Source organism: Oryzias latipes, chromosome 11, assembly GCF_002234675.1.
Source record: "Oryzias latipes chromosome 11, ASM223467v1".
Classification (NCBI taxonomy): Eukaryota; Metazoa; Chordata; class Actinopteri; order Beloniformes; family Adrianichthyidae; genus Oryzias; species Oryzias latipes.
This window is the reverse complement of record NC_019869.2, coordinates 9,261,562-9,286,835: the sequence shown is the minus strand read 5'-3', so window position 1 is coordinate 9,286,835 and position 25,274 is coordinate 9,261,562. Positions and strand designations below refer to the sequence as shown.

At 39.4% G+C, this 25,274-nt stretch overlaps 2 protein-coding genes across 3 annotated transcripts; one reads left to right on the top strand and one right to left on the bottom strand.

Annotated features, from left to right (window-relative positions):
- The first annotated feature begins 1,790 nt into the window (after window positions 1-1,790).
- On the top strand, window positions 1,791-15,758 carry LOC101170853 (protein NDRG1). 2 transcript variants are annotated; one of them, XM_004073808.3, is made up of 16 exons: window positions 1,791-1,938; window positions 5,771-5,846; window positions 6,606-6,641; window positions 8,292-8,397; window positions 10,008-10,128; window positions 10,393-10,455; window positions 10,558-10,618; window positions 11,232-11,318; window positions 11,441-11,497; window positions 11,577-11,677; window positions 11,751-11,807; window positions 11,905-11,956; window positions 12,861-12,908; window positions 13,260-13,295; window positions 13,604-13,655; window positions 14,325-15,758. In XM_004073808.3, the coding sequence occupies exons 2-16, from the start codon at window positions 5,790-5,792 to the stop codon at window positions 14,573-14,575; spliced, it is 1,185 nt and encodes a 394-aa protein (XP_004073856.1). In that variant the 5' UTR covers window positions 1,791-1,938; window positions 5,771-5,789; the 3' UTR covers window positions 14,576-15,758. The 2 variants fall into 2 exon arrangements, with proteins under 2 accessions (XP_004073856.1, XP_004073857.1); XM_004073809.4 differs by lacking the exons at window positions 1,791-1,938; window positions 5,771-5,846; window positions 6,606-6,641 and adding an exon at window positions 7,919-8,076 and having other exon boundaries at window positions 14,325-14,660.
- Window positions 15,222-24,124, bottom strand: wisp1 (WNT1 inducible signaling pathway protein 1). Its single transcript, XM_004073810.4, has 5 exons — window positions 23,887-24,124; window positions 21,448-21,736; window positions 18,581-18,835; window positions 16,425-16,618; window positions 15,222-16,354 (listed from the first exon to the last, which is right to left on the bottom strand). The coding sequence occupies exons 1-5, from the start codon at window positions 23,932-23,934 to the stop codon at window positions 16,055-16,057; spliced, it is 1,086 nt and encodes a 361-aa protein (XP_004073858.1). The 5' UTR covers window positions 23,935-24,124; the 3' UTR covers window positions 15,222-16,054.
- Window positions 24,125-25,274: the final 1,150 nt, after the last annotated feature.

Sequence of the window (25,274 nt, the reverse complement as noted above, 5' to 3'; positions counted from 1 at the left end):
TTAAGGCTTATGGGTATGTTTTCCAAGAAGATATGCGAGATATGAAAGCAGCCTGCTGGCTATACCACCCCCCTGCAATGTGCCTATTGTCCAACATGTTTCTATTGAAGGCTTCACATTACAAGTCCACAGTACAGCCATTGTATCCCAACAAGGAGCTTTCACACACTCATAGCCAATACTCACACTTATTGGCAGATTCACAGTCTTAGTAGTCAGAGCCTTGCAGGTGTGGAATTTTCCATAAAAAGCCTCAGTGCTGTCACCAAGTCAAAGGGATGAGAGAATTTGGGATGTAAACACTACTTTTTGGAAGATGCTGATGTATGCAAAACATCACATTTCTGGTGGGATGTCATGCATCCTGTTGTGTCCACTACCTTAGAGGCTAATCTGGTCAAGAGAACTAGTAGTAGAAAGTTCTGCACGGGTTATGTTAGAATCAGAAGCCGATCAAACACTGCATTGCATTTTTTTTCTTCTTAATTTAAAGATTCATATTACACATTGACGTTAACAGGTGAGCACCCCACCCATCCATCCACATTTAGAGAGAATGAGCCATTTCCTCTCTCCTCGTTAATTGATTAATGATAAGAGTTATGGCAAATGATGTTTTTTTTTAAGAAGTCAAAACAAAACAAAAAATACTAAAGAGGACAAAACAAAGACATTTATATCTATACATAAATATCCCTTAGTAGAAAGTATTTTTTTGGTGTTCTACATCACAGTACTATAGCTTAAAGTGACCTTTACTTTTAAATTCTATCTATGTGTTGTAAACTTAAAATGTTCCAATTTATTCTGAAGAAGTAATCAGTTAGTTTACACTACACAGACATGATCTATAGTATACTTGCTATACTTAAACTGAAGTATACTTAAAATTATCTTAAAGTTTACTACTTTTTCCTAAGAGATATCAAACTTAGTATAATTAGTCATCCATTTGCAAAAATGTACTACAAGAATACTTAGTCTATACTAAAAGTGAGGCAGTATTCATGAAGTTTACTTTTATATAGTATCTGTATTTTCTAAACACAAAAATGTTCCATCTTAGTCTTGAGAAGTATTCAGTTAGTATATTTACTGTAGGAAGCTACACTATGTACATGGTCTGTAGTATACCTGCTATACTAATACTCAAGTATATTTAAAATAAACTTAAAAAGTACTACTTTTTGCTAAGTGATATCAAATTTACTTATATACTAATATACTTAACGTTTCCTTTTTATATACTATTTATATATTGTAAATTCAAAATATTAGAATGTAGTCCGAAGAAGTATTCAGTTATTATACTTCTTACACTACACGTACATGGTATACTTGCAGTACCTGTACTCAAGTATGCAAATTAACTTCAACAGTACTACTACTTTTTCCAAAGGAATGATTTCATGGGAAAAGAAGATGCACATCCATAAAACCTCCACATACACATGTAAAAGATGACAATAATTTATCTTAATCATAAATAGAATTTGCGCGTGCGGGACATAGCCCATGAATTTATTAAAGAATATATTTGTCAAATATTTAGAGTAAATAGAACATCGGAAATAGATACCAGTGAACCTTGATGCAAATTTCTTTAAAAAAAAAGCTTCCTGTTGTCAAAAGTTTTTTGTTTTGTGTCTTGAAAGTGTGGACGTGCTGATTTCCCTCTTTCCCTTCATGAAACCTCTGGAAAACGCAGCGATGCGCAGCTGCTGTCGTCCAATGGTGAGGGCAGAGGCGCAAAGGGGGCCGGGCTGCCCCCTCCCAGCCTTTATAAAGTTCCCTCACACATCCGCCTGGCGCAACGCATGATAAACAAAGAGATCTGTCTCTGCAGACTTTTCACAGAAAAGCTTAGACTGATTAAAAAGAGCTGTAAGGTTTTTAAAGCGTGTAGAACTCAAGACAAGCAGCAGTCGAAGACCAAAGGTGAGTATTTGGCCTAAAATCAACTTATTTCTATTTGTTTTTCTCTCCTTTCCGCGCAGCATGTTCCAGCACGTTGTTATTAGGGAGGAGTTAGGTATTTAAAATGCCCCCAAAAAATTCAAATTATAGGTGAAAAAACCTTTTTTTTTACCTACTCATTTCTATTTAAAACTGATTTGATTTGTAGCAATTGCATGCTTTTGCAGAGGATTTAGGAAATGCATGTCAAAAACAGCAATGCGCAGCCTTTCCGGAGCGAAGGTGCGCAAATATGCTGCAGAGGGACTCTACTACACGTGTTGGAGAAAAAAACTTTTACATCTCTGATATGGTCTGGAAATGTTCCTGAAAATTCCAAATTATTTTCCAAAATTTTCCACATGATATATTCACAATAAAAACATTAGTCTTTTTTAATTTAATTTTATTTTTTTAATAAAAAAGTAGTTTTACTCAGCATTTCATGTTTCCATTTGGATTTCATGTTATTTAACAAGCTGATCACAGTGTGTTGTAGTGACTCAGGAAGATTCATGTCACAATAAACAACAGCTGCTGCTTGAGTAAGCATGCATGATCCCCCCCACATTTCCACATTTATTTTGTTTCTGCAGCCCCTTGTGGCCTCCTTAACCCTCCCCTTACATACTGATGGAGCAAAGAGCCACAAACATAAATGTATACATATATGCAGATATATCTATATTTTGCATGAAAATGTAGGTCTTTGGCAGCTTAATCCAGCGGGCTACTGTGCTGTTATTTCAGAACCAGGGATTTGACAGATTAAACGAGTTTCTAAAGATTAGAGAAGCAATCATTGTTTCTGCAGATGGATGCAGCAAGGCTGTGGGGTTGCAAATCAGAGAACCAGGGCCGGGCTTCGTACTCCCGGCAATTGTCTTAAATTTAATCTGCATATGCTCATGTTCCAGCTAACAGTTTGAGCTCGTGTAGTTTTGTAACGACAAGGATTATGCATAGTCACCATGACATCTATCTGGATTAGCACTGGAAAACTATCTGTAATGTGGTATGCAGCCTCAAAAATGACAGTGTTTTCCTCATCTTTTTTTTTTCTAGGCAGTAAAACTAAAATTTCAAAAAACTTGCACAAGTCGGGTTACTTTTTAAAATGTAATTCACGCTCTTGCTATTTGCATTTGACACCCCATTGCAGATCATCTCAAACAAGCTTTCTGGTTCTTTCCTTGTTTATGATTGCACAACATAGTATCACTTCTGCTGGAACAAAGCTGTTTCAGTAACTTTTTTATTTTTTTTCCCCTTGAAAAGAATCTCCACCCCCAAGTTCCAATAAGAGATCAGCATGAAAGACCTTCTTTGACTTGCTTATGAACAATATCCGCCTGTTGTCAGTGACCTCTGCGATCACTGAAGAAAGTTGAAAGGAAATTCCTTGCTGCAGCAGGGACACATGATACCCTGCAGAAACTTGACAATATTGGTGACTTTTAGATTCTGCCGTTCAGCTTTTTGTTGTCTGCTGCATCAGCCTGAAGTTTAGTGGGTTTGAAAGTCTTAACGCCCCATTTCTGTTTTCCTCACAGCCAGGTGAAACACAAGCTCAGCACAGCGAGCAGTAGGGTGTAAACAACAGGTGACCTACATCTGAGTCATCTGCCAATGTGCTTACAGGTGGCAACAACAGCGCAGAGCAAGGCAATACCTGCTGACTCGCCAAATCTGAAACTTTGGAAGGTCTTACTTGACTGTAAACGTGGTTAAGTGTGGGGGCTTCATCTCTGATGCCTTTAAACAAAACCCCTGCATTTGTCTTCTAATAAAAGGTCTATATAAACAGGTGTTTTGGGTTTCTGCATGCAAAAATCCAGCGTTTGTGTGTATCTATTCACATTTTTAAGACGTTTTTTTTGGGCTCTGCGTACAAAACCACTGCAAAGTTAAACCATGTTGAACTTTGACCGATCAGGGACTTGGATTTGGTCACGTATGGATGGACGCCATCCATACGTGACCATAGTCAGTATGGATGTTGTCACAGTTGTCACGCCATCCATACGTGACAACTGTTTCAAAATAGATCATGAAGGAGAAATGAATATTTCTTGTTTGTGCCCGGCTGGAATTATAGGACACCAAGTGTCTCATAAATTGCAATAGAACTGAGAGAGGAAAGGCCTTGAGCAAGATGAACCAGATTCTTTGACATTTCTGCATCAAGCCTCTTCCAACAGTAGGTGGCGGCGGGCATGTGCTAGTAAGCAGTAGAAAAAGAAGAAGCCCCTCCCTGCTTGTCCAGTGTGGACACCGGTGCGTCACATGCGCGGTGTGTGTCCGTAGCTTCACAGTGACCTTGCTTTTGTGTGGACAAATGAAGCCGTTGTACTCCTCTTCCTCTGCCCCCGTTGTCAGATCTAGCTGGTGCTGGACTCCATCAGAGAAGTGTGTTTGTGTGTGTTGATGATGGCATATTTGGCCAGACAACTGGATTTGGCCTTTCATGAATGACTTCCTGCTCTGGTAAGCTCTAAGCCATTTTGAGGCGGACAGAGACTGATGAGGGATCCAACGATGGCGCCGAAGACATTGTGTTACCTTGGAAATACAAACATGGCGATGGCACCCAGGCAGAAATCAAGACATTGGAAAAAGGGAGGAAAGCAGCATCTGAATAAGAAGCTGGGATGTTTTACTGGGAACCATGGCGTTGGCTGCTCCCTGTGTATACTGATGTGTGTTTTGGTCAATCTCCTCTTCAGCTGCAGAGAGAGGAGGTCAAGCTTCTGGCTTTGGGGCCACTATGGCAGCAAACAAAGAGGCTCTCTTAACTGGCTAATTTGATTAGCATTCCCAGTCACCATCTTCAAGGTCTTCCTCAGCAGAGTGATGTTCAGAGATGGGCATTTGTTTGTGTTACTCAGCATTAGGGCTGCACGATATGAGGAAAACTAATGATCAGTATTGTGATGATGATAAAACTGGCGATACATGAGCAAATAGCAAAACAGCCAAAACATCTTTTCCAATTCACTACAACAGTTTAATTTAAATAAGAGTCAACATAACTTAAATTACCCTCCATATAACCTTCCCCTACTTAAGAGGTGAACATCTAACACAAAAAGGCTCTATCCAATTGGTCAAATGCATAAAGGGATTTATTTGATTAGCTAAATACTTCAAGCTGCCAGTTTTTGCACATTTAAGGTAACCATTAATTGCAATTTTCGCAGGCTTTTGCGATATGCATATTCCACAGATTGATATCGCGACAACGATACATTTGTGATTTATTGTGCAGGCCTCAGCATATTCTTTTCTGTTCTGATTAGATTCCGTTATATTGTCTGATTATGGTCTTTAAGGCAGTGAAAGATAATGTTTTTCCCAGAGGAGTTGGAGAGCCTTGGGTTAGGTTTCCAATTTTCCTAACTGCTTCCCTGTGTGTTAGTGTGTGTGTGTGTGTGTGTGTGTGGTGGGTGGGTGGGTGGGTGGGGGGGGGGGGGTTGCACCCTCTCTGGCAGGTTTTGTATCTTCTCTCCTTATGGGGGCGCTTCAGGGATGTAGCTATGAGTCTGTGTTGTCACAGATTTCAACAAGTCTTTGCACGTCTGTGGAAAACTCCCACAGGATCAAAATGAGAGAGTTTTTGGGTTCTTTTTTATCGGTTTAACTGTGAAGTTGGAAATCTGAGAAGAAGAAAAAATTAAAAGTCACTTAAGTTCTTGTCTTTAAAGCTTAATATTTAATTGATTTCAATAACCCATTTTTTTTTATCCTGCTTTGTTTTAAAATTCAGCTTTATTTCCTGACCTTTAGGTTAAACTGTTCTCTCTTTCACTCCCAGGCTCTGAAGCTCACTGAAAATGGACGATATCCAGGTTGTCGAGTCCAAACCCCTGCTGGTCGACAGGGAACTTCCAGTAAGTTGGAGCACTTTTTTGGAAAACAACAACACGTTTGTGCCTCAGAAAACAGTTAAGCACAAAGAATTGGCTTGCTTGTCTTTGCATACTAATATTTTTAGATGCACTCTGCACACTACTGGTCATTGTGGGCGTGGTCAATCTGCTGCACACAGTTTTTCTGTAACATTTTAGGAGTCATCAAAGAATTGCTTTCTGTAAAAGAAAAAAAAAATTTTAATCTACAGTCTGATTATTTGGCCTAACTTGTTCAGTTACAATTATTACTGGTAAACTTAATGACAGCATTAGGTCATTAAAGTCCCACTCTGATTGTCTTTTGATTGATCTTTTATAATGATGCCATTTCTTGCTCAAATCAAAAATCTGTGTTGTTTTAAAGGGCATAGTTATTTGCAGAGGGGCAGGACTTCATTAGAAATTCACCTCTGACTTGTGGGTGGGACTGTTGGCACAGAGCAACCCCACCCCCCCTTCCCCTCCCCATTGCTGAGACCTCAGAAGATGGAGCTTGGTGCCCACCCAGTGTATTTTTTTTGTAGCAAATATGATCATTTCGAATAAAGAAATGCCCAGAAATGCAATTTTAAGCTTAATTTTCTTTATATATTTCCTCTCTCATTAGAAAAATGCCCAAACAACATGTTAAAAACACCAAAAACATCATTTTCATCAAAATGGGTCTTTAAAATATTGATTGGTTGTATGTTATCGGATTTTATTTCTGCTTTCATCACTTTTGTTTTCTCCATTTAGGGCCTGAGAGAAGCTGTGCAGCAGCTTGTTGTCAAGGTATGCTTTCAAAACCACAAAGCTCCACTCGCCGTGCTTTTATGTGATAGTATAGATTTTTCTCATTTAATCATCTTGTCACCAGTTTGGCAAACAGAATTCTCTCACTGCTTTGGATTCATCTGGAGTACGTTTTGTCTTTAGGGCAGAAATGAGGGTACATTTAGTTGATTCCTAGAACTCGTTTTGTAATACATTTTCTTTAAAGACGCTCCCCCACTAACGCCCCACTTGCGCTGCAGAATCTAATTGTGTTTAAGGTGGGTATGGAGATGATGTCCTAATCTGAAAAGGTAAAAGAGAATTTTCCTAGTTGTTGTTTTTGTGTTGCTTCGGGCTATAAGTCTGAGAGGTCACAGGTCATCTGCTCTGGCTGGTGGTTTCTTTTTTTTTTAGTTTGTTCCAACTACAGTTTGCACCTCTACTGCAGTGGGGATGTTTGCAAAAAAAGCTTTGTGAAAATTGATTGAAGTCCCCGGATTCTTATGGATTAATGTACAATCCGCCTGCAGGTGAGCGTCAGGCATGACCTAATCCTGGTCATAGTTGGTCTTTTCTCCAGAATTAGAAGGGACCTTTTCTTTGGTCCTTGTTTCATCAGCTGAACGCGCAGTCATCACATTCTTGGCGACTCCAGCTTGACCCTCGACACCTGACCAAAATAGGCCAACCTTCCCAGGGAGGCCCTGAAAGGGGGGGGGGGGGGGGGGGGGGGGGTGTAAAATCCCCTTACTGGCCTGCATTGATACTATTTGGTTGCAGAAATTTGAGCTTCTCCAGAACAAGATTTAAAGTTGACAAAATGTGGTTATTTGGTAAATTTCTGAGGTGTTTTGCTGCTCCCAGCATCATTAATGGGCATGAACGTATAGACGCACACGTTGTGAGATTATCTGTCGTGCGTGGTGTACGTGCCTGAGTGTGTCCTGCAAAGTGTGTTAATAGAAGAGTTTCCTTCCACCAAATCATTTTTAAAGAAGTATGTATTTTTTAATTTGGTGAAAAATAACTTGATTCTGCCATGGTGGTCTGCATTTGATTTTTCAGTCGGGTCTTTCCTTCCTGTTGCTAAATAATGGCTCCAGTGTTGCTCTTCTGTGAGCATGCGCCTGTGCTCATCACGTCAATCCAGTAGCTGATGCCTCCCTGCTTGACACCGGCTGATCCAATTTAAGGATGTATTCATCTAGAATTAGCTTGTTTTGAACGGCCTGCAAGGCACCATGGGAGTCTGGAGGGCTTAAGTCGTCCAGTAAGCATGGGGGGTATAAAATGCAGCTCTCGCCACAGAGCTGCATAATTACAAAGCCTTACAGAGCCTCGGTTCTACAAGTCGGACAGTTTTCAGTAGTGAGTGGTGCCTAGCTTCTCTCCTGCAAACATGGTTCTGGAGGATTCTGACGTGGAAATGATTGTAGCTGAGATTGAAGTCAGCGTGAGTAAATTATTGGATTTATTTACGTGTTATGATGATTTTTCTGAACTGCAGCTTCTGTAGAAAGTTGGATTTCTTGATGGTGGAAAAAAAGTAGATTTATATTCTGACGTTTGGATGCAATGTCTTCTTAAACGCAAGTTCTAGCAAAACTGTAGTTTAGATTTTCTTCTTTAGGATTTAAATTTTTTTTTCTTCTTCTTTATAACCTACAGGAGCATGATGTGGAGACTCCTTATGGGAGAATTCACTGCACAATGAAGGGGGTTCCCAAATCGGAGAGGCCGGTCATCCTCACCTACCATGACATTGGACTTAACCGTAAGTCTTAACTCCCTCGTCTGGTGCCATCGGCGTCAAACATCGGTTGTATCTACAGCCTGCACAGTTTTAAGCACCTGTAATAAGTGGTAGGACAACCTTAGAAGGGCTGTAACTGAAAATCTAGCCACCGTATTGTTTTGGACAATAAGTCGCTCTGGAGTATAAGTCACACTTTTAGGAGAAATCCATTGAACAAAATATGTGAACAAGAATGGACATTTTTATTTTGAAAGACATCACGATAACAGAATAAATAAAACGAATAGATTGAATATCTGCACGCTTTACTACTGTTTAAAAGTATTTAATTTAATAAACATGGAAGGATTTGTGTTTATTAGCACAACATACAAACAACTCTTTAGACAACCAAAACATAGAGAACATGCTAACAGATCAACTGATCTCCGTCACTTTAAACCACTAAATCTATTGAATTCCTCATCCTCTGTGTTGCTGTGGAACAATTCTGCCAAGCCTGGCATAAAGCTACGTTCCCATCGGCAACGCTCATTCAAGTGACAACTTTCAAAGAAAAGTCTGTGTAGCTGTGTGTTGCGGGCTTCCGCGATCAAACTTAACATGTTCTCGCATTGCTACGCAAGCCTCTACGACCCTTTTTGGACTCTACATACAAATCCTGCATCAACTGATTAAAAGTTAAACTAGGGACTCGGATTTGGTAGTTACAAGTGGATGGATGGCGTTCTTATAATTCACCGAAGTGCCGACCGTTGGAAAATTGATCATGGAGGAATTCATAATTGTGGTTTGTACCCAGTTGGCATTATATGACACAAAGTCTTTTATATATCGAAATAGAGCTGTGAAAGAATGAGGCTGGAGCAAGATTCAACAGATTTGATCCACTTTGACATTTCACACCAAGACTCTACGGTCGAATCCAAATTCTTCCCCTACAGCTTCTCCCTAACCGTATATTCAGCCATTCAATCCAAGTTATAGAAAAAAGGGGTCATCTAATCCAGACCTCACTCCCACGCGATGACGTCATCAATAGTGACTGGTTATCCATGTTAGTGCAGTGTGGCTAGCGCTCAGAAAATGCACAACATCAGTTTTGTAACTTTGAAAAGTCATGCTAAAACATCCCTATCCCTCCAAATGCCCTTACAATTGGAGGGGTAGGGAGAAGCCGAACGAGTAGGGGTAGATTTCGGATTCGCCCTAACAACTGTAGGTGGCGGACATGCGCTGATCAACATTAGAAAAGGAAGAAGAAGCCCTTCTCTGCTGTGAACACTTTGGGCTAAACGCACGTTCAAGAATGCACATCACATGGTCGGTGTGAACGTAGCGCTTCTTCTTCTGCATTACTTACAGTAGCAAATACTGAAGCCCACACCGACAGTGCACTCTAGCAACTGTTAGAGGAAAATGAACGAACACGAGCCTTTTTACTATTTTTAAATCGCATACAAGTCCCACCTGATTATAAGTCAGGCCAAATTATGCATAAAAAACACACGACTTATACTCCAAAAAACGACACCAAGTTCACAAGCATGATTAATGTCTTATAAGAAACCAAAGTTTGACAGTGAGCAGTGTAGCTAAAGGCTTTCCTTTCTTTGATCTCCTTGTAGATAAAACCTGTTGGGATTCGCTCTTCAACCATGAAGATATGTCAGAAATCATGCAGCACTTTGCAGTGTGTCATGTTGATGCACCGGGGCAACACGAAGGGGCAAACACTTTCTCCACGGGGTGAGTTCAGCTAAAACACAGCATCCACCTGTGAACAAGCAGTGGGGTCAAACGATCACTGCGGATGTACTTGGCACAACCCAATTTAACAAGTGTGTTGCTGGGGCAGGTGTTATCTCAGGCAGCCTAATCTTATGCTCTGATGATGGGACTTTGTCCTGTGGTTATGCGCCCATAGCATCATAAAGGAAACTGTGATAAAGAACAATATGTCTTTGATGAAGCCTGGCCCACAAAAATGTTTTTAACTTTGAATTCTTTCAGATATGAGTATCCATCAATGGACCAGTTATCCGAGACTCTCCCGCTGGTGCTGAAGCACTTTGGGTACGTTGAGTTTTAGTTTTCTTGTTAACCACCTTCCGTAATTCATAGGATCTCTTCTAGCTGGTTAATTTAACAGCCTCCCCTGCTCTTTCTGGCCTGCAGACTGAAGAGTGTGGTTGGAATGGGAATTGGAGCCGGAGCCTACATCCTGGCCAGATTTGCTGTAAGCCGACACCTAGCTCTATCGATCCCACTTAATTACCAGTTTTCATCAATCCTGGATTAGCAGTACCAGCTAAAATGGTTGGCTTATTTTGGCAACAAAATCGTGCTTATTGCTGGAGCCTGCTGAGCCATAAAGGCCTGAAGAATGTAGCAGATCAACACGGTTCTCAATAGGAAGTCTCACATTGTTGGTTCAACTTTTAACTCCTTGATGAAGGAAGTTTTCCCTTCAGCTCTCCTTGTGTTTCAGCTGAACACCTGTGAGAAAACAAATCTCCTTTTAAACATCAGTATTTCTTAAGAAATTTATTTTGAAAAATATCAGGAAGTGGAAAAACATTTTTCTTTATCCGCCTTTTTTGAATTTATTTTAATTTTAGAAAGACTGCAGTTATGGAACGACAGGGACTGCACAATGGTTTGTGCAAAACTTCTAAGCTGGAGAAAAAAAAAGTAATTTGTTTGACAAAAGAAAAAGAAAACATTAGTGGTCATGCCACAGAATTCCTCTCTGTTTGACCCTTTTTTTGGGTGCATATCTAGGTTTTTATTTTCTAGACTTGTTAAATTGTACTGAACTCCATTTTTATAGTTTTATTTTTAATTTTTAGCTGAACTCTCCAAGCATGGTGGAAGGCCTGGTGTTAATCAACATTAACCCTTGTGCTGAAGGATGGATGGACTGGGCTGCACACAAGGTGAACTTTTCATGCTCATTTTAGCAGCTCGGCCCCATATGTATCATTCTTGACAGGAAAACCATTCTTTTCTTTGAGCTCACTCGCAAATCTGAGACTAAATCGAACTTGTTTAACTTTAGATCAGCGGCTGGACCAATGCCATGACTGACTTGGTGATCACTCACCTATTTGGAAAGGTATAATTTCGGCAGGTTTATGAAGTCTAAAAGGTGAACATTTCTGGTTTTTATACTTTTTTGTTTTCTGTATCTGCAGGAGGAGATCAATCACAACCCTGATTTAATCGCGAGATATCGCAACCATATCATCGATATGAACCAGTTTAACCTGCATCTTTTTGTTAAGGCCTATGAAAGGTGAGTGTTGCACAAAAAAAACACTACAACTTTATTAGATTGTTAGTTCATGCTGATGGAATTGTCTTTTCAGCCGGAGAGATCTGGAAATTGAGCGGCCTGTTCCTGGAAGCAATGTAAGAACCCTGAAGTAAGTTCCTCCCACCTCGCTCTGAAACAAAATACAGAATGTCTACTGATGGATCAGCAACTGATTGTTATTTTTGTGGTTTTTTTTTTGCATTTAGGTGTCCTTCTCTGCTGGTGGTTGGTGATAGTTCTCCAGCAGTGGATGCTGTGGTGAGTCCATGTGTTTAAAACAGCTACTGAAACCTTCTAAAGCTATTACCACCACATACCCTCCCTTTAACCTTGTAAAGCCCAATACATTAAATAATTGTCAAAATTTTTTTTTTCTTTTGGAATCAAGATGATTTTTAAACTCTTTGACAAAAAATGCAATATCATTTTGTTAGTGACATATAGATTGTATCAATTGTTATACGTTTGTATGTTTTTGCTCACAACGTTAGTTTAAAATATTATGAGTATTCAGGAAACACCTTATTTACCTACTATTTCAAATTTGATCCACACATTTTTAACAGGGCGTATCTATTATAAATAATTATTGTCAACAAATTTGGACTTTTTCTTAATCCAGTAAATGGTCATTTAAAAATGAACAATAATTGTGTTATTTTCACCATAAAATGTGTAAAATTTGCTAAACCTTTCCTGCCAAAAGTGATTTTGAGATTTAATGGAAGCAGCCATTGTGAAATCATCAGAAAAGCCCTTCTACTGCCCCTAGTGGAATGAGGATGAAGTACAGGGCAGAAATCATGGACCAAGTCCATTACAATGGCTTTTTAAGGAAAGTTTGGATCACAGAATAGGATGGGGGTCTCAAAAATGTATTTCTCAAGTATGATACAACTGGTTGTGTAGGGTTAAGTTGCACTGCTTTCCATGCACGAGTCTTCTGTGTTAAAGCCTGGGAAATAAGCAAGATTACATGCAAAAAAGCAAGCGTTTCAAATGCATTAGCAAGGAAAAAACAAAAATTTGTTGTTGTTTTTTTTGACATTTTGGAGAAACTTTAATTCTTACAACATTCTTGGAAGTGTTTATGAATTTTAACCACTAGTTTGACATTTTACTAAATAATTTACTAAAGTTAGTTTTAATTATTTACCCACAGGTCGAGTGCAACACCAAGCTGGACCCAACAAAGGCCACTCTGCTTAAGGTGAGTCCCCCACACAACCCTGCAGATCCTACCCGCACTCTCCTTTTAAACGAAATGGCCTTGATGGAAACTCTTGAACTGATAAGTTTCCAGCAGTTCAGCATTTACCTGGTGACTTATTAACCAGCGTCTGTGTAATGTTCACCAACTGTCCCACTTTTTTGCAAACTTTTTTGTCCGGCAGAGGGGAAGTATTAGTTGTCTTTAACTCCTCAGTTTATATGCACAGATCTTTGCTCGGCAAGGACAAGGCGTTCAAGTGGTGCATTTTACATGCAGAACAATGCCATGTCTCTGTTACTGTGGCAACGGCAATAGTTAACTTCTGTGCCCTGTTTTTTATGTCTCCAGATGGCTGATTGCGGTGGCATGCCCCAAGTCGACCAGGTGTGTATATCTGAGACTGTGACATTAATTCTGCAGGGTGGCCTTGATGCAGCCTGATAATCGGGACAGTTATTCAGGTTGGAAGTGTGAATAGCGTAAGAAGGTGGCACTTAAGAGCATTAAGTAGAAACAGACGTGGGCCACAGTCATCAGGTTGTAATCCTGAGAAGCACCTGCTCATAGCAGCTGTTGCATCTAGGTAGTAAGCTGTTTGCAGGATGAGAAAAGGAACATCGATGTTAAAAAAAAAATGGTAAGGAAATCCGTTTAACAGAAGTCTGATTGCATCTGTTCTATTCTCTGTGCAGCCTGGCAAACTGACAGAAGCCTTCAAGTACTTCATTCAGGGCATGGGATACAGTAAGTACTCAAAAAAAGTTTGGTTTTTTTATTCCAAATTTTGCAAGATTTCCAAAGCACTATGAACTTCAAATAACCTAATGCAATATTAACTTGATTCTAATAGTGTTCTGCCACCCTGTGGTGGGAATAGAAACTTTACTATGCAGGCCAATTGTCCTTTTTTTTTACTTGCGATTATGCAAATTTTTAGCCAAATAAAAAAAAAAACAACTTGTTTCCTAAGACATAATTTCTGCAGAGCATCAGTAGTTCATCAAAAATTCTGTGCCAAAAAAAGCCCACCCCTGCTTCATATCACCCATCCGTTTACACACTCTCCCACTAGCTTACAGCCCCACACATCCCCAGCCAAACATTACAGGTGCATTTCCGCCATATTGGAGCTATCCAGCCGTACAGTTTAGATCCAGATTCCAATTTTATTTCCACCTGTCCTCCATCTATTAAGAACATGTGAAAAAGCACGAAAAACACTCATTTCTTCATAGTGGGTCTTTAAATAATGTGGTTGAAGTAATTTCAAAATGCAAGATGAGCTAGTTGTTGCAGCGGCACAATATGTGTTTAAAAACGGTTGGTAAAAAATAATCCAGTCAATACAAAAAGTAATCTGTTGCTTTCACTCACTGCTGCTGGAAGTTGATTGAATTGTCCCCCTTCCCTCAGTGCCTTCTGCCAGCATGACCCGCCTGGCTCGCTCTCGTACCGCCTCTGGCTCCAGCATCACTTCTTTCGAGGGCAACCGCTCGCGTTCCCACACCCACGAGGGAAACCGCTCCCGCTCGCACACCAATGAGGGCAACCGCAGCCGCAGCCACACGGCTGACGCCCGCGCTCACGCCGACGGCTCTGCTGACGGCACGGCCACCAACAACATGGACCAGGCAGTGCCTAAGTCCACTGAAGTGTCCTGTTAAGTGATCCGCCGCTCGCCCGACAGAAGAACTACTTGAGGTCCTTTCATTTGTCCTGCGCTGCCTCTAATTCACTCACACACACATAGAAACACTTTAGATTAGACAGTCGGAAATACCAATAGCGCACAATCCCTGGTGACCTCTCAGCTCAGCTGGGATTCCCTTAAAAGCCCGTCTTGACATGGGTTAGGGTTGACGTTGTTCGTTCAGGGGTTCAAACGTCTGTTTCTTAAAGCTCGAGTGCAATTAGAGGCAATGCAGCCGTTCAGGACACTGATGTGGAGAATGTTCAAGAAAGCTGTGGCTTATAGTTCATCATCGTATGTATCTCATGTATAGAGAATCATTTCAGCATTTTCTCATTCTATTTTTCTTTATCCACTCTTATTGAGACAGCTTTCTTTAATCTCTGTAAATGTCTTATTTCCCTTACTGTAATTGTCAGATCATTTGAACTTTTTCTTTTCTGTATCATAAATGTGTTTGGGAGCTGACTTGTAGATTCAGGGTGATGGGATAGGGAAGCAGATGAATGGAATAACTACACATGGCTATGTAGCTTGACAATTTTTCTGGAACTTTGCAAATTAAGTGACAGAATAATAAAAAAAATCCTGTAAATACTCAAAATTAATTTTTTTTTTTGTTTTTTTGCCAATTATCATTTTATATTCTCATTTTTCAACAGTGATGTAAAACAAAGATGTCGGGGAGACAAGTGATCAATTTAAAAATAACATTCCACAGTTGATATATGCTTTAATTAATCTGATTATGCCCCAAGATAAATTCAAAGCTTTTGCATGTTATGTTTTATTGATAAATCTTGGTAAAGCTTCAGTTGTTTGTTTTTTCCCATTGCAATGAAGTGAAATGGAACAAAAAAAAAGTGCCATGGAATTGTTCACTTTTCAAAATGTGACGCTCCTTTATGGTTGTGGATTTGTGGGGTGAGTAAAGAGACAGGAAGTCCACATGCTAACATGAGGATTAGCCCTAGAACGTAACCGGACATATTTTACTCCACTATTTTAATTGCACTACAGCAACGTTCTACTTTTATAGAAGACTCACAGCTTTGTAAAGATGCAATGCACAAACCATCTAATAGTGTAGAAATGCATAAAAAAGGCATACATTTGTATTTATTTAAAAATAAAACAATAAAAACCTGTAACAGATTCATATGCTGTGATTATTGCATACTTGTTTACAAAAATCTGATATTTTGGTAAAAATGTCAAGCAGCATCATCTGGGAAGTTTGGAAATGCAGCAAAAGTGACCTTTTGGTATTAAAAAGCAAAACAAGATGCCTGAAAAAATTAGTTTAGACACAAACATTTAATTTTTTTTTCATGAGGCAGTTATAATCTTATGCCTCATTCATTCATTTTGGAGACATTCGTTTCATATTTACATGTTTTTCCAATAGGAAAAATGTCAAACCAAATAGAAAACGGCACAATTTGACTTCTCGTTAGTCTATAACCTCTGGGTAACCGTAGTAATTCTCCAGCTCAGCAAAGATGTCGTTGGGATTTCTGCAGCTTAGGTTGCAAAAACAGGCCTGGATCCACATCATCTTCCACGTGAATCCAGCCCCATTGGGACACTCGAACTCCACATCGATGGTTTTGGATTTGTAAGGGATGCAGCATCGTTCATCCGTGCAGACGCCGCAGTATTTGGGCCTATATTGCTTCTTGCTGGTGCAGCCGGAGAGCGTAAGGTTCAGGGGTTGGTCTTCTCTGTAGATGTTCAAGCATTTTTTTCCCGGCTAAAGAAAGAAAGCTGTTTCCATCTGGGAGGAATTACTGAGACTTCGTTTGTATAGACCATGCAAATACCTTGATGTGATTGGTGATGTCAACCTCACATGGCCGCAGGTTGCAGAGGCGAGACTCCTTGACCATCTGGCACTGGTCGTTGGCGTTGGAGATCCTCAAAGAGAGGCCGCGGCCGCAGGTCTTAGAGCAGGGGCTCCATGAGGTAGTCTGGGAGATGCAGTTATTGTCCCAGCTCCTGTTCTTGGCTGGCAGAGCTGAATCAGTGCAAATGGAGAAATTGCTATTGTTATTATTGTTAGTAAGACTAAATAACTTAGCTCTTGTGCTATCTTGTGGGGTCAAAATAACCCCACCCTTGCATTGACATGTTCTCCCTACCATGACAAAGGTGGAGAGGATTTCATGTAATCCATGGACACCAGTGAAGATCACATTGGGAGTTGGGTCATCTAGACCCACTAAACAGTGCACTGAACCTTTTTTCTTCAATGATTTGTGATCTTCACTTGTGTCCATGGATTACATGAAATCTTTCCACCTTTGTCATGGTAGGGAGAACGCGTCAATGTCAGGGTGGGGTCATCTAAGATAGCACAAGCGTTAAAAAGGGACAGGGGACTGACCTATGTTTGGAAAGGATAAATAGGGCCATCTATGGATAGATTTTGTTCAAAAGCCTCCTCCCATCAGGGAAAGCATTGAGGGTGAAATTAGGCTGGATCTTCCCGCATGACAGTGATCCCAAACACATCACCAGGGCAACGAAAGAGTTGCTACTTAACCCTTGTGCTATCCTAGGCACTTTAACATTGGGAGTTGGGTCATCTAGACCCACTAGACAGTGCGCTGAACCTTTTTTCTTCAATGATTTGTGATCTTCACTGGTGTCCATGGATTACATGAAATCTTTCCACCTTTATCCACCTTTGTCATGGTAGGGAGAACACGTCAATGTAAGGGTGGGGTCATCTAAGATAGTTCAAGAGTTAAAAATGATTTCAAGGTTCTTGACTGACCAAGCCAGTTTCTAAACCCCAATCCATCAGGAGCCATTACTTTGCCTGTTTCCAGTTCTCCATGACCAGCTTACTGCTGATTACTGACTTAAATGATTCCAGATCCTGAATGACTGAACACACATAATTTAGATAGTCAGCATCAAAGAGTCCAGGAAGATTTGAAAAACAGAAAGAATGGTGGCTCTAGAGGATGACGGTTGACCTGTCCTGAAAAAAAAACAACTTATGTAAGGGAGTTTAAAGTCTGAGTTGCCCAACAACAGCCACAAAACATCACAGCTCTTGAGAAGATCTGCATGGAGGGATGGACCAAAATAGCAGCAACAGTGTGTGTAAACCTGGAGAAGATCTACCATAACATTTGCCCTCTGTTATTGCCAACCAGTTTACATAAAAAATAATTGAAGTGAATCTTTGTCATTGAACAAAAACGTATTTTCTGCACCTTTTATACAAATAAGTTCATTGAAATCATATCAATTGAAATAATTTTTCTTTTTCTTAAACTCTCCTGTCTTGGTTTTCCTTTGTCTCATTTCCATTGCTCCTACATTTCCAATTGATAGAAAAACACTGACCTTTTGCCCTTCATCTGTTTCCAATCCAAACCATTAAACTATGTGTGCTCCTCAGTCTGGATCCTTATGCAACACAGCGATGTCCTGTCTGTCCTGTTGCCACGGCAATGGTGCACTAAATGACTGGAAACTGGATGTGGCTCAAAAACAGTGTCAGGGCTTCCACGGAAAAGGATCTGTCTGCCACTGTGCGCACACACACACTTCATAATGCTGCTGGAGGAAAACGACCTCACACAGCTACTTTTGCCAGGACATCAATCAAACCCAGCTGCTTCGGCTTCACCTCTAGAGATGAAACTGCATCTGGCAACTGCAGATGAAACTACAGACTTCTGGGAAGAACCGTTGAAAGTTTTGAAAAGTTAAGATTTTTCTCTCTCTCATGATGTCATGTACCTTTTCTTTGTTTGCATTACATCTCACACAGCTGGTCATTAGATGTTACCCAGACAGCTCCTCTACAAATTCTATGTCGATTTTTTTATTGCTTGCTTCTTCCCACTCCTTTTCAAGCAATAAATCAAGCTCTACTTGACTTTAATTGTGACATCTCCAAGTTCCTGTTTTTAATCTAGCTGTCTAAAGACCTTACAGAGGTATAAAAATGTGTGTTTACCCTCCACTGCATGTCGCGGTGCGGCCTTGCGCCCCCTTCTGGGCTCGTCACAGATCCACTTTTCGCAGCACTGCCCCCGGACTTTGATGCGCCGTGGGTTTTGGCACCACACTCGAGGAGGCTGGGACTCGGAGCACAGCGCCACGCAGCCAATGGCACCGTTCACGCACACGCACTGGTATTTGCAGCTGGGCTGGAAGCTCTGCCCATTACGGTAGATCACACCATTGTGCTCACAGCCTGTTCCCACCATATCTGACAGAGGTGATCAACAAGTTGATGAATTGGGGAATAAATATGGCAGCTATTAAAAGCAGTAGAACTGAAATTGTAAAGCAACATAAACAACAATCATGAAGGTTACTTTTTGCGGTTTAGCTAAAAACTTCTCCCTCTCAACTGGAGGAACTAGGATTCTTTGGAGCCAGGATTTGGGAGTGGAGCTCAGTAGTAAAACATGGTCTTAAGCTTTTGTATCTGCCAAGACAGTATTCACCTGCAACAGACTTAGAGAAAATCAATATAGAATTCTGCACAGACTTCAATACACTCCACAGCTTCTGCATAGATTTAATCCTCAATGTTCCCCTCTTTGTATAAAATGTGAAACTGGTTTAGGAACATACTATCACTGCATCAGCACTTTGAGTGACATCTGTTGTCGAAAAAGTGCTATATAAATAAAGGTTGATTTGATTTGATTTGATTTGCATCTGGCAATGTCCTTTGATCATTAGATTCTGGAAAAATATTGTAACCGAAGTCAGTTGTATTTTTCACAAAACAATTCTTCTGAACCCGGCGTTATTTCTTCTTGGCGTGTCAGTGGAGAGACCACCTCTATCTGGTCAGGAGAAGGTTTTATTACAGAAGTTTTTACACCTGGCGAGACGATGCATACTGCTGCAGTGGATTCAGGAACAACCTCCTTCTGTCACACAGTGGTACAGAGACGCATTCAAAGTTCTTCCTATGGAACGCCTCAGTGCCCTCTTAAAGGGCAACTCTGATGCTTTTTATAAATTATGGAGGCTTGATCATCTTCCTGGTGATCTAGTCAACATTCTTTATAAAGGCAGTCCAAATGTTGTCCTCTGATTGAACTAATGATGACTAGGTTCACCATGACATAATCTATGTAATGTACTAGTTGTATGTAACTAGCTGATGTGTTGCCTCCGTGCTGTGACTTTGTTGTGCTGGAAATGTTCTTGTTTTTATTTTATTCATTTATTTATTTTATGTTTTTTTTTTGTTTTTTCTGTTTGTTTTTCTCAAAATAACAATAAAAAATGTTAATACTAAAAACTTCTAAAAGGACTTTCCTTGTTCCTTGTTGTACTGTTGATCCAACTGAGATGTGTAATGATGTTTTGACAAAAAGTAAAGATCACATGACAAACTCAATCAGGATTAGGATTTGGGTTTGGTCATAGAAAATAATTAACATGAATACAATGCCAAAATGATCCAGCAATGGAGTAGTGAACTGTTCAGGGTTTACTTCGCCTTCACCCAATAGTAGCTGGTGTAGGGTAGATGGATGGCAAAGCTAATATAAATGTTTAAAAACCCACACTGATTATCTTTTAATCTATAGTAAAAGTGTTCCCAGTGGTCTTCTATTTTAGATTATGCTGTTTTTAGTAAAAAAAAAAAAAAAAAAGTGTTGTTTTCTAGGACATAGTTTCTGCAGAGCAGCAGGAGTTCATTAGAAATTTAACTTTGAGTTTTGTGCGGAACTGTTGGTGCACAGCAAACCCCGCCCCACTTCCTGTCATCCCTTTGGTTACAGGCTCTCCCACTAGCTTTCAGGCCCTCACACCCCCAACCTAACATTGTCAGTGCAACTGACAATGTTAGGTTGGGGGTGTGATGGCGAGCAATAGTGGAGCTACCCAGCCGTACAGTTTAGATCCAGATTCCAGCTCAGACGAGGAAAAATAAGACGTACACAGATCTATTTTCTGTAAGTGGATGTATCGGAATGGAGCAGAGCAGGGAGCTTGTGACCCGCCCAGTGTAATTTCTATGTCACAAAGAAGCTCTTTTTCAAATGCATTTTTAAATGACTCATTCAATGTCAGTGGCTAAAAAAATTACTTTGAAAATTACCATACCAAAATATTGTTTTAATTTAATTAATCAGCCTTAAAATTTGAAGTTAGATTACATTTTTTAAAATCAATTTAAGCATTAATGTTTGGTTAATTCACAAAAAGGTTGGTGTATTTTTACTAAAAGTGGAAAAAAATATAAAAAGCAAATAACCAAGAGCAGATGCTAGTCAAAAGCAGAATGAAAAAAAAAATTACAAACTAGAAATATAGTTTTACTAAAAACGAGGAAAAACAAAGTTCAGCTTGTATAGTTTATTTGAAAAATGGTGGAAAGGACATCTTAAAGACTCTAGTAGGTCTTTATCATTAACAACTTACTACTGTACTTTGTACTTTGCGTATTACTTACTTGCGCCCTTACTTTAACTTTTAACATACTCTTTTATATTCTATTGCTTATTATGTAATAGATAATTTAATATAATATTCTATATTGATACTGATCAAATATGTCCAATTTGCTTTGGACCAACTCTTAAAACATACTATTTGCTTTAATCAAATCACATCAGTTTTCAAAAAATTAAAACACTTTTTTTTTTTTTTTGCAAATTCACACTTAGTTTTATAATTTGATTTTGCTGTTTTTACATGATTTTAACAAGAAATGTTTGAACCCAGACCTCAGGTCTGATCGAATCACTTCCACTATATTCAGTCGATGACACACCCCAATATCATCAGTTTAGCAAATCTATAATTCTGTTGTGCAAAAGCAGGTGTTTTGTTTGGATGAGTGACACTTACATGCACACACTCCCTTTTCGTACCTCGGCTTGTCTGAGCTGTAGTCACAGTACAGCCCCTTGTGGTAGTCGCAGGTGTCGGCCTCATTGCAGACCTCGCCTACCTGTCGGGCGCAGGCCTTGCAGCACTCGCAGCCATCTGTGAGGAGGCTCACGCCTGGTGGACACTTGGGAGGGACCTCTGGACACTCACAGGGCCACTTACAGTACTGTGTGCGGTTATAAGCGTCTGTGGGTGGTGGGGTGAAGGCTGTGGAGAGGGGCATTGCAGTGGAATTCAGGGCGTAGGCCTGAGGAGAGAAGAAGAACTGAGTAAAACAAATCTATTAAAAAAGATTTCAACATCTGAAAGTTGATATATGAGGGACAATGAAGTTTTTTTTTTTTTTTTGCTGCTTTACCTTTTCCTTAAGAAAAACATTAAACATCCACTCTGATAACAAATTATGTTTTGGTGTCTTAAACATGTTTTTGTGGGATTTTTCTGATGCTGAAGCACATATATAAAGAAAAATTACAAGAACAGCTGGATAGCTCCAAAATCCTTCGCCATATTTTGTTGGTCCACTAATGTTAGGGTGGGGGTGTGAGGGGCTGTAAGCTAGTGGGTAAACAGAAAGCACTCAGCAACGGGGAAGGGAAGTGGGGCCGGACTTGCTCTGCGCCAACGGTCCCACCCACAACTAAGAGATGATTTTCTGATAACCTTTTGCAGCTCCACAGGAGCTATGTTCCAGAAAACAACAAAGGTTTTTTTGAATTTTGGCTAAAAACAGCAAAATCCTAATTAAAAGAAAACTGGTAATGCTTTAACTAAAGATGAAAAGATGATTGGAGAAGGTCTGTTCACCTGTTCCATTATAATCTTGATTTCTTATTAGTAACTCTGACCTGGAATGTCATTATTAAAAACAAAAACAAAAAAAACAACACCAACAAAAACTTTTTTTTCATGATTTCATCAGTGCTTGAACAAGAAACTACACCATTTATAGCTTGACCTGTAAACTTACAGCAACAGGAAGCTTTAGCTCCGTAAAGGTTACGCATGAACGCACACTAGCATGAAGCCCTTATCAGCAATAAAATTGTGAGAAATCGTAACCATGTTAAGCTCTGAGAGTCCCGAGTCATTTTCTGGAACTTCCGTGAAATTAGAGTAACCCCGAGAAGAATCCTGAGTGTTGTCCAAAGTTAATGTTGTCAAATGTGTTTCAATCACAGCCGAGCCACTGAGTCACCTCTCCAAAATCATGCTGCCTGAGAAAAACCTTACAAGCTAACTTCTGATCTACTTAAATCCTCGGGTTTGCAAAACTTGACACAGCAGATCTTACAGGAGAGGCGGTGTCCCATGCAGTTAACAAAAACTGAACCAGGGCTGAACCCCCAGAAGACTATTGATGTAAATATGGATCAAACCACTTTGCTACAAACATACCTTAATTTAGCATCTATGTAAAACAAAAACATAAGTAATTTTCATAGTTGGAAATAAATTCAGGTGTCTCCAGGTTAATCATATAGTTGCAGTGTCTTTGTTTATATTGGTAACTAAGAAATATTTTCACTGTGTCAGTAAATTCACACAAGACTAAAGGGATAACATGAAACTAAGTTGATTTAAAGAGTTAAAATACATAAAGATAATTTTTTAAACCTATTAAGGTTGTGTTTTTATTGTACAAATGATTGTAACTGTTAAAACTGAATAAGTGCTTAAATAAATGTATTATTTTTGTTGTTATTATTCAAGCAATAAATTAATCTCCTTTTGACAAAATTAATATTTAATGGTTCCCATATGTCATGTTCTGTATGCATAAGAGCTAATAGGTCTATTTATGACTAAGAGTATATATAATGGAAATACTTCCATGTAAATGTCTGTTTTCCAATCATTACATGACTATATATGCTAAGTTTGATATATGTATGTATAGATACATATTTATATATTATTGATGTTTTTGATAGCTTTTTAAAATTCAAATATTAAATATGCAAATATTGTTATACAAAACAATAACAAATAAATAAATAAATAAAAACAATCCAGTAAAAGCTGAACAGATTTTTAGACGCTTAGGATGCACTTCCCCAACCCACCACAAGGTGGCTCTGACCTCAAACAAATTTCAGATGACAGCCTGAAATTACATTGGAGGTGTAAAAAAATGTTGTCAATTGTGTTCACTTTTTACTGGATGTGTTTGGGCATGTTACACTAAATTTCTAACTAAAGTTACACAATTGTTTCAACATAGGAAGAAAACGTTATATTTAAGTCACTGATTCATAATATTGTTGCATTATTTTTTTTTTTATTTTATCACAGGAAAAAAAGGCTTTTATTTTGTAATAACATCATCTAATGTTAAAAAACAACAACAATTAACCTGCACGTCAAAAGACAGAAAAACGTCTCCTCACTGCTCACCTGTTGAATCCCAGCTGCTGTCAGAATCCACAAAAGCAGCGCCCTCATCACTGGCGCGGAGCTGCTCACGCATCTAAACCGGAATCAAAGCCACGAATCCCGCAACTCGCTGCTCACCGCAGGTGCTCTACATCCTCGTGTCGTCTCTGTCATCCCCACCAAAAGAAAGCTCTGCACGGCTGAACCCTGTTGTTTCTCTGACACTTTCTCCGATTTGTCTTCGCTCCACGTTCGCCTGATCCTCCTCCTCCTCCTCCCCCTCCTCGCGTGGACGGCCTCCGTGGTCAGGGCGTGTCAGGAATATCAACTGGTGGGTTTTCTTCCTCACATTCGTTTTGCTCGTCCATTTTTAAAACGTAAACACACGTCGATGCCCACGCTAGACTAGTTCTGGGAGCAGAGGGGTGCAGAAGGTCCCACTGATCCTGAGAGAAGGGTGCAGAAAAGAAACAACAACAACAAAACGAAAAAACAACAACTTAAACTAGCTTTTAAAAACGCACAAACTGAACAATAACACAACATCATGCTTTAAAATAGATGTATCTTTTTTTTATTGACATAAATAAATTAGGTACAAATTTGCACCTAATTTATTTCATCATATTTGTGAAATATCTTGTGAAAAATACCTTAACTGGACAGCTAAAAATATATATATATTTGAGTTAACTATAGGTAAATATTATTGCACTAATGCCGTTGCATTGTTTCTTTTGTATGTAGAGTGAGCCCTGTCGGCCACCGTACATGGTAAATTCAGAAACCGAGTATTTAGCAAAGGCTTTTCTCAACTATTAAAAAAAAGTGTTTTTTCCAACAGATATACATGACAAATTTTGCCCTATCCTTAAAAAAACAAAAGTCGATATAGGTCATTTATTAACACAGTTACAGTACACGTCTAAACACTTGGATGTATAAACATTTAAATGTTTTTTTTTTTACCATTTAATAACTATTCGCACATGCTCAGCTAATGCTTGACTAATGCTTCATGTATGTCTTCATTATGTAAGGGTTAATGGCCTTCAAAGTATGCATTATCACTTTTTAACGCACGCCGTGGAAGCCTGAACCGTCCGACACGAAGCGCGTTAAAAATTGATTATGCATACTTTGAAGGCCATTAACCCGCTTATACCATGGTCACTTACAAAAGAAATAAATAGTAACCCGTTTTTAGTCCTAAATTCTTGTTTTTTATCCAATTTGGATCGCTTTTCTCACTAAAAGCGAACTATTTGTTACGTGGTGCGGCATAACAAATAGTTTGCGTCGCGCTGCACCACCGCTGCAGTCCAGATTCGGCGATATAAAGCGATATGTATATATGCTGATCGTTCCGATGGGTTGAATAAAGCATCAGTTCAGACAGAAAGTTCATC

Coding starts and splice junctions, on each gene's coding strand:
- LOC101170853 (XM_004073808.3), top strand. CDS start 5,790: ATGGACGATATCCAGGTTGTCGAGTCCAAACCCCTGCTGGTCGACAGG. Junction 10,619..11,231: donor ACATCCTGGCCAGATTTGCT/GTAAGCCGACAC, acceptor TTTAATTTTTAG/CTGAACTCTCCAAGCATGGT. Junction 13,296..13,603: donor GCATGCCCCAAGTCGACCAG/GTGTGTATATCT, acceptor TTCTCTGTGCAG/CCTGGCAAACTGACAGAAGC.
- wisp1 (XM_004073810.4), bottom strand. CDS start 23,934: ATGAGGGCGCTGCTTTTGTGGATTCTGACAGCAGCTGGGATTCAACAG. Junction 16,619..18,580: donor ACCGCGACATGCAGTGGAGG/GTAAACACACAT, acceptor GCACTGATTCAG/CTCTGCCAGCCAAGAACAGG. Junction 16,355..16,424: donor ACATCACCAATCACATCAAG/GTATTTGCATGG, acceptor TTCTTTCTTTAG/CCGGGAAAAAAATGCTTGAA.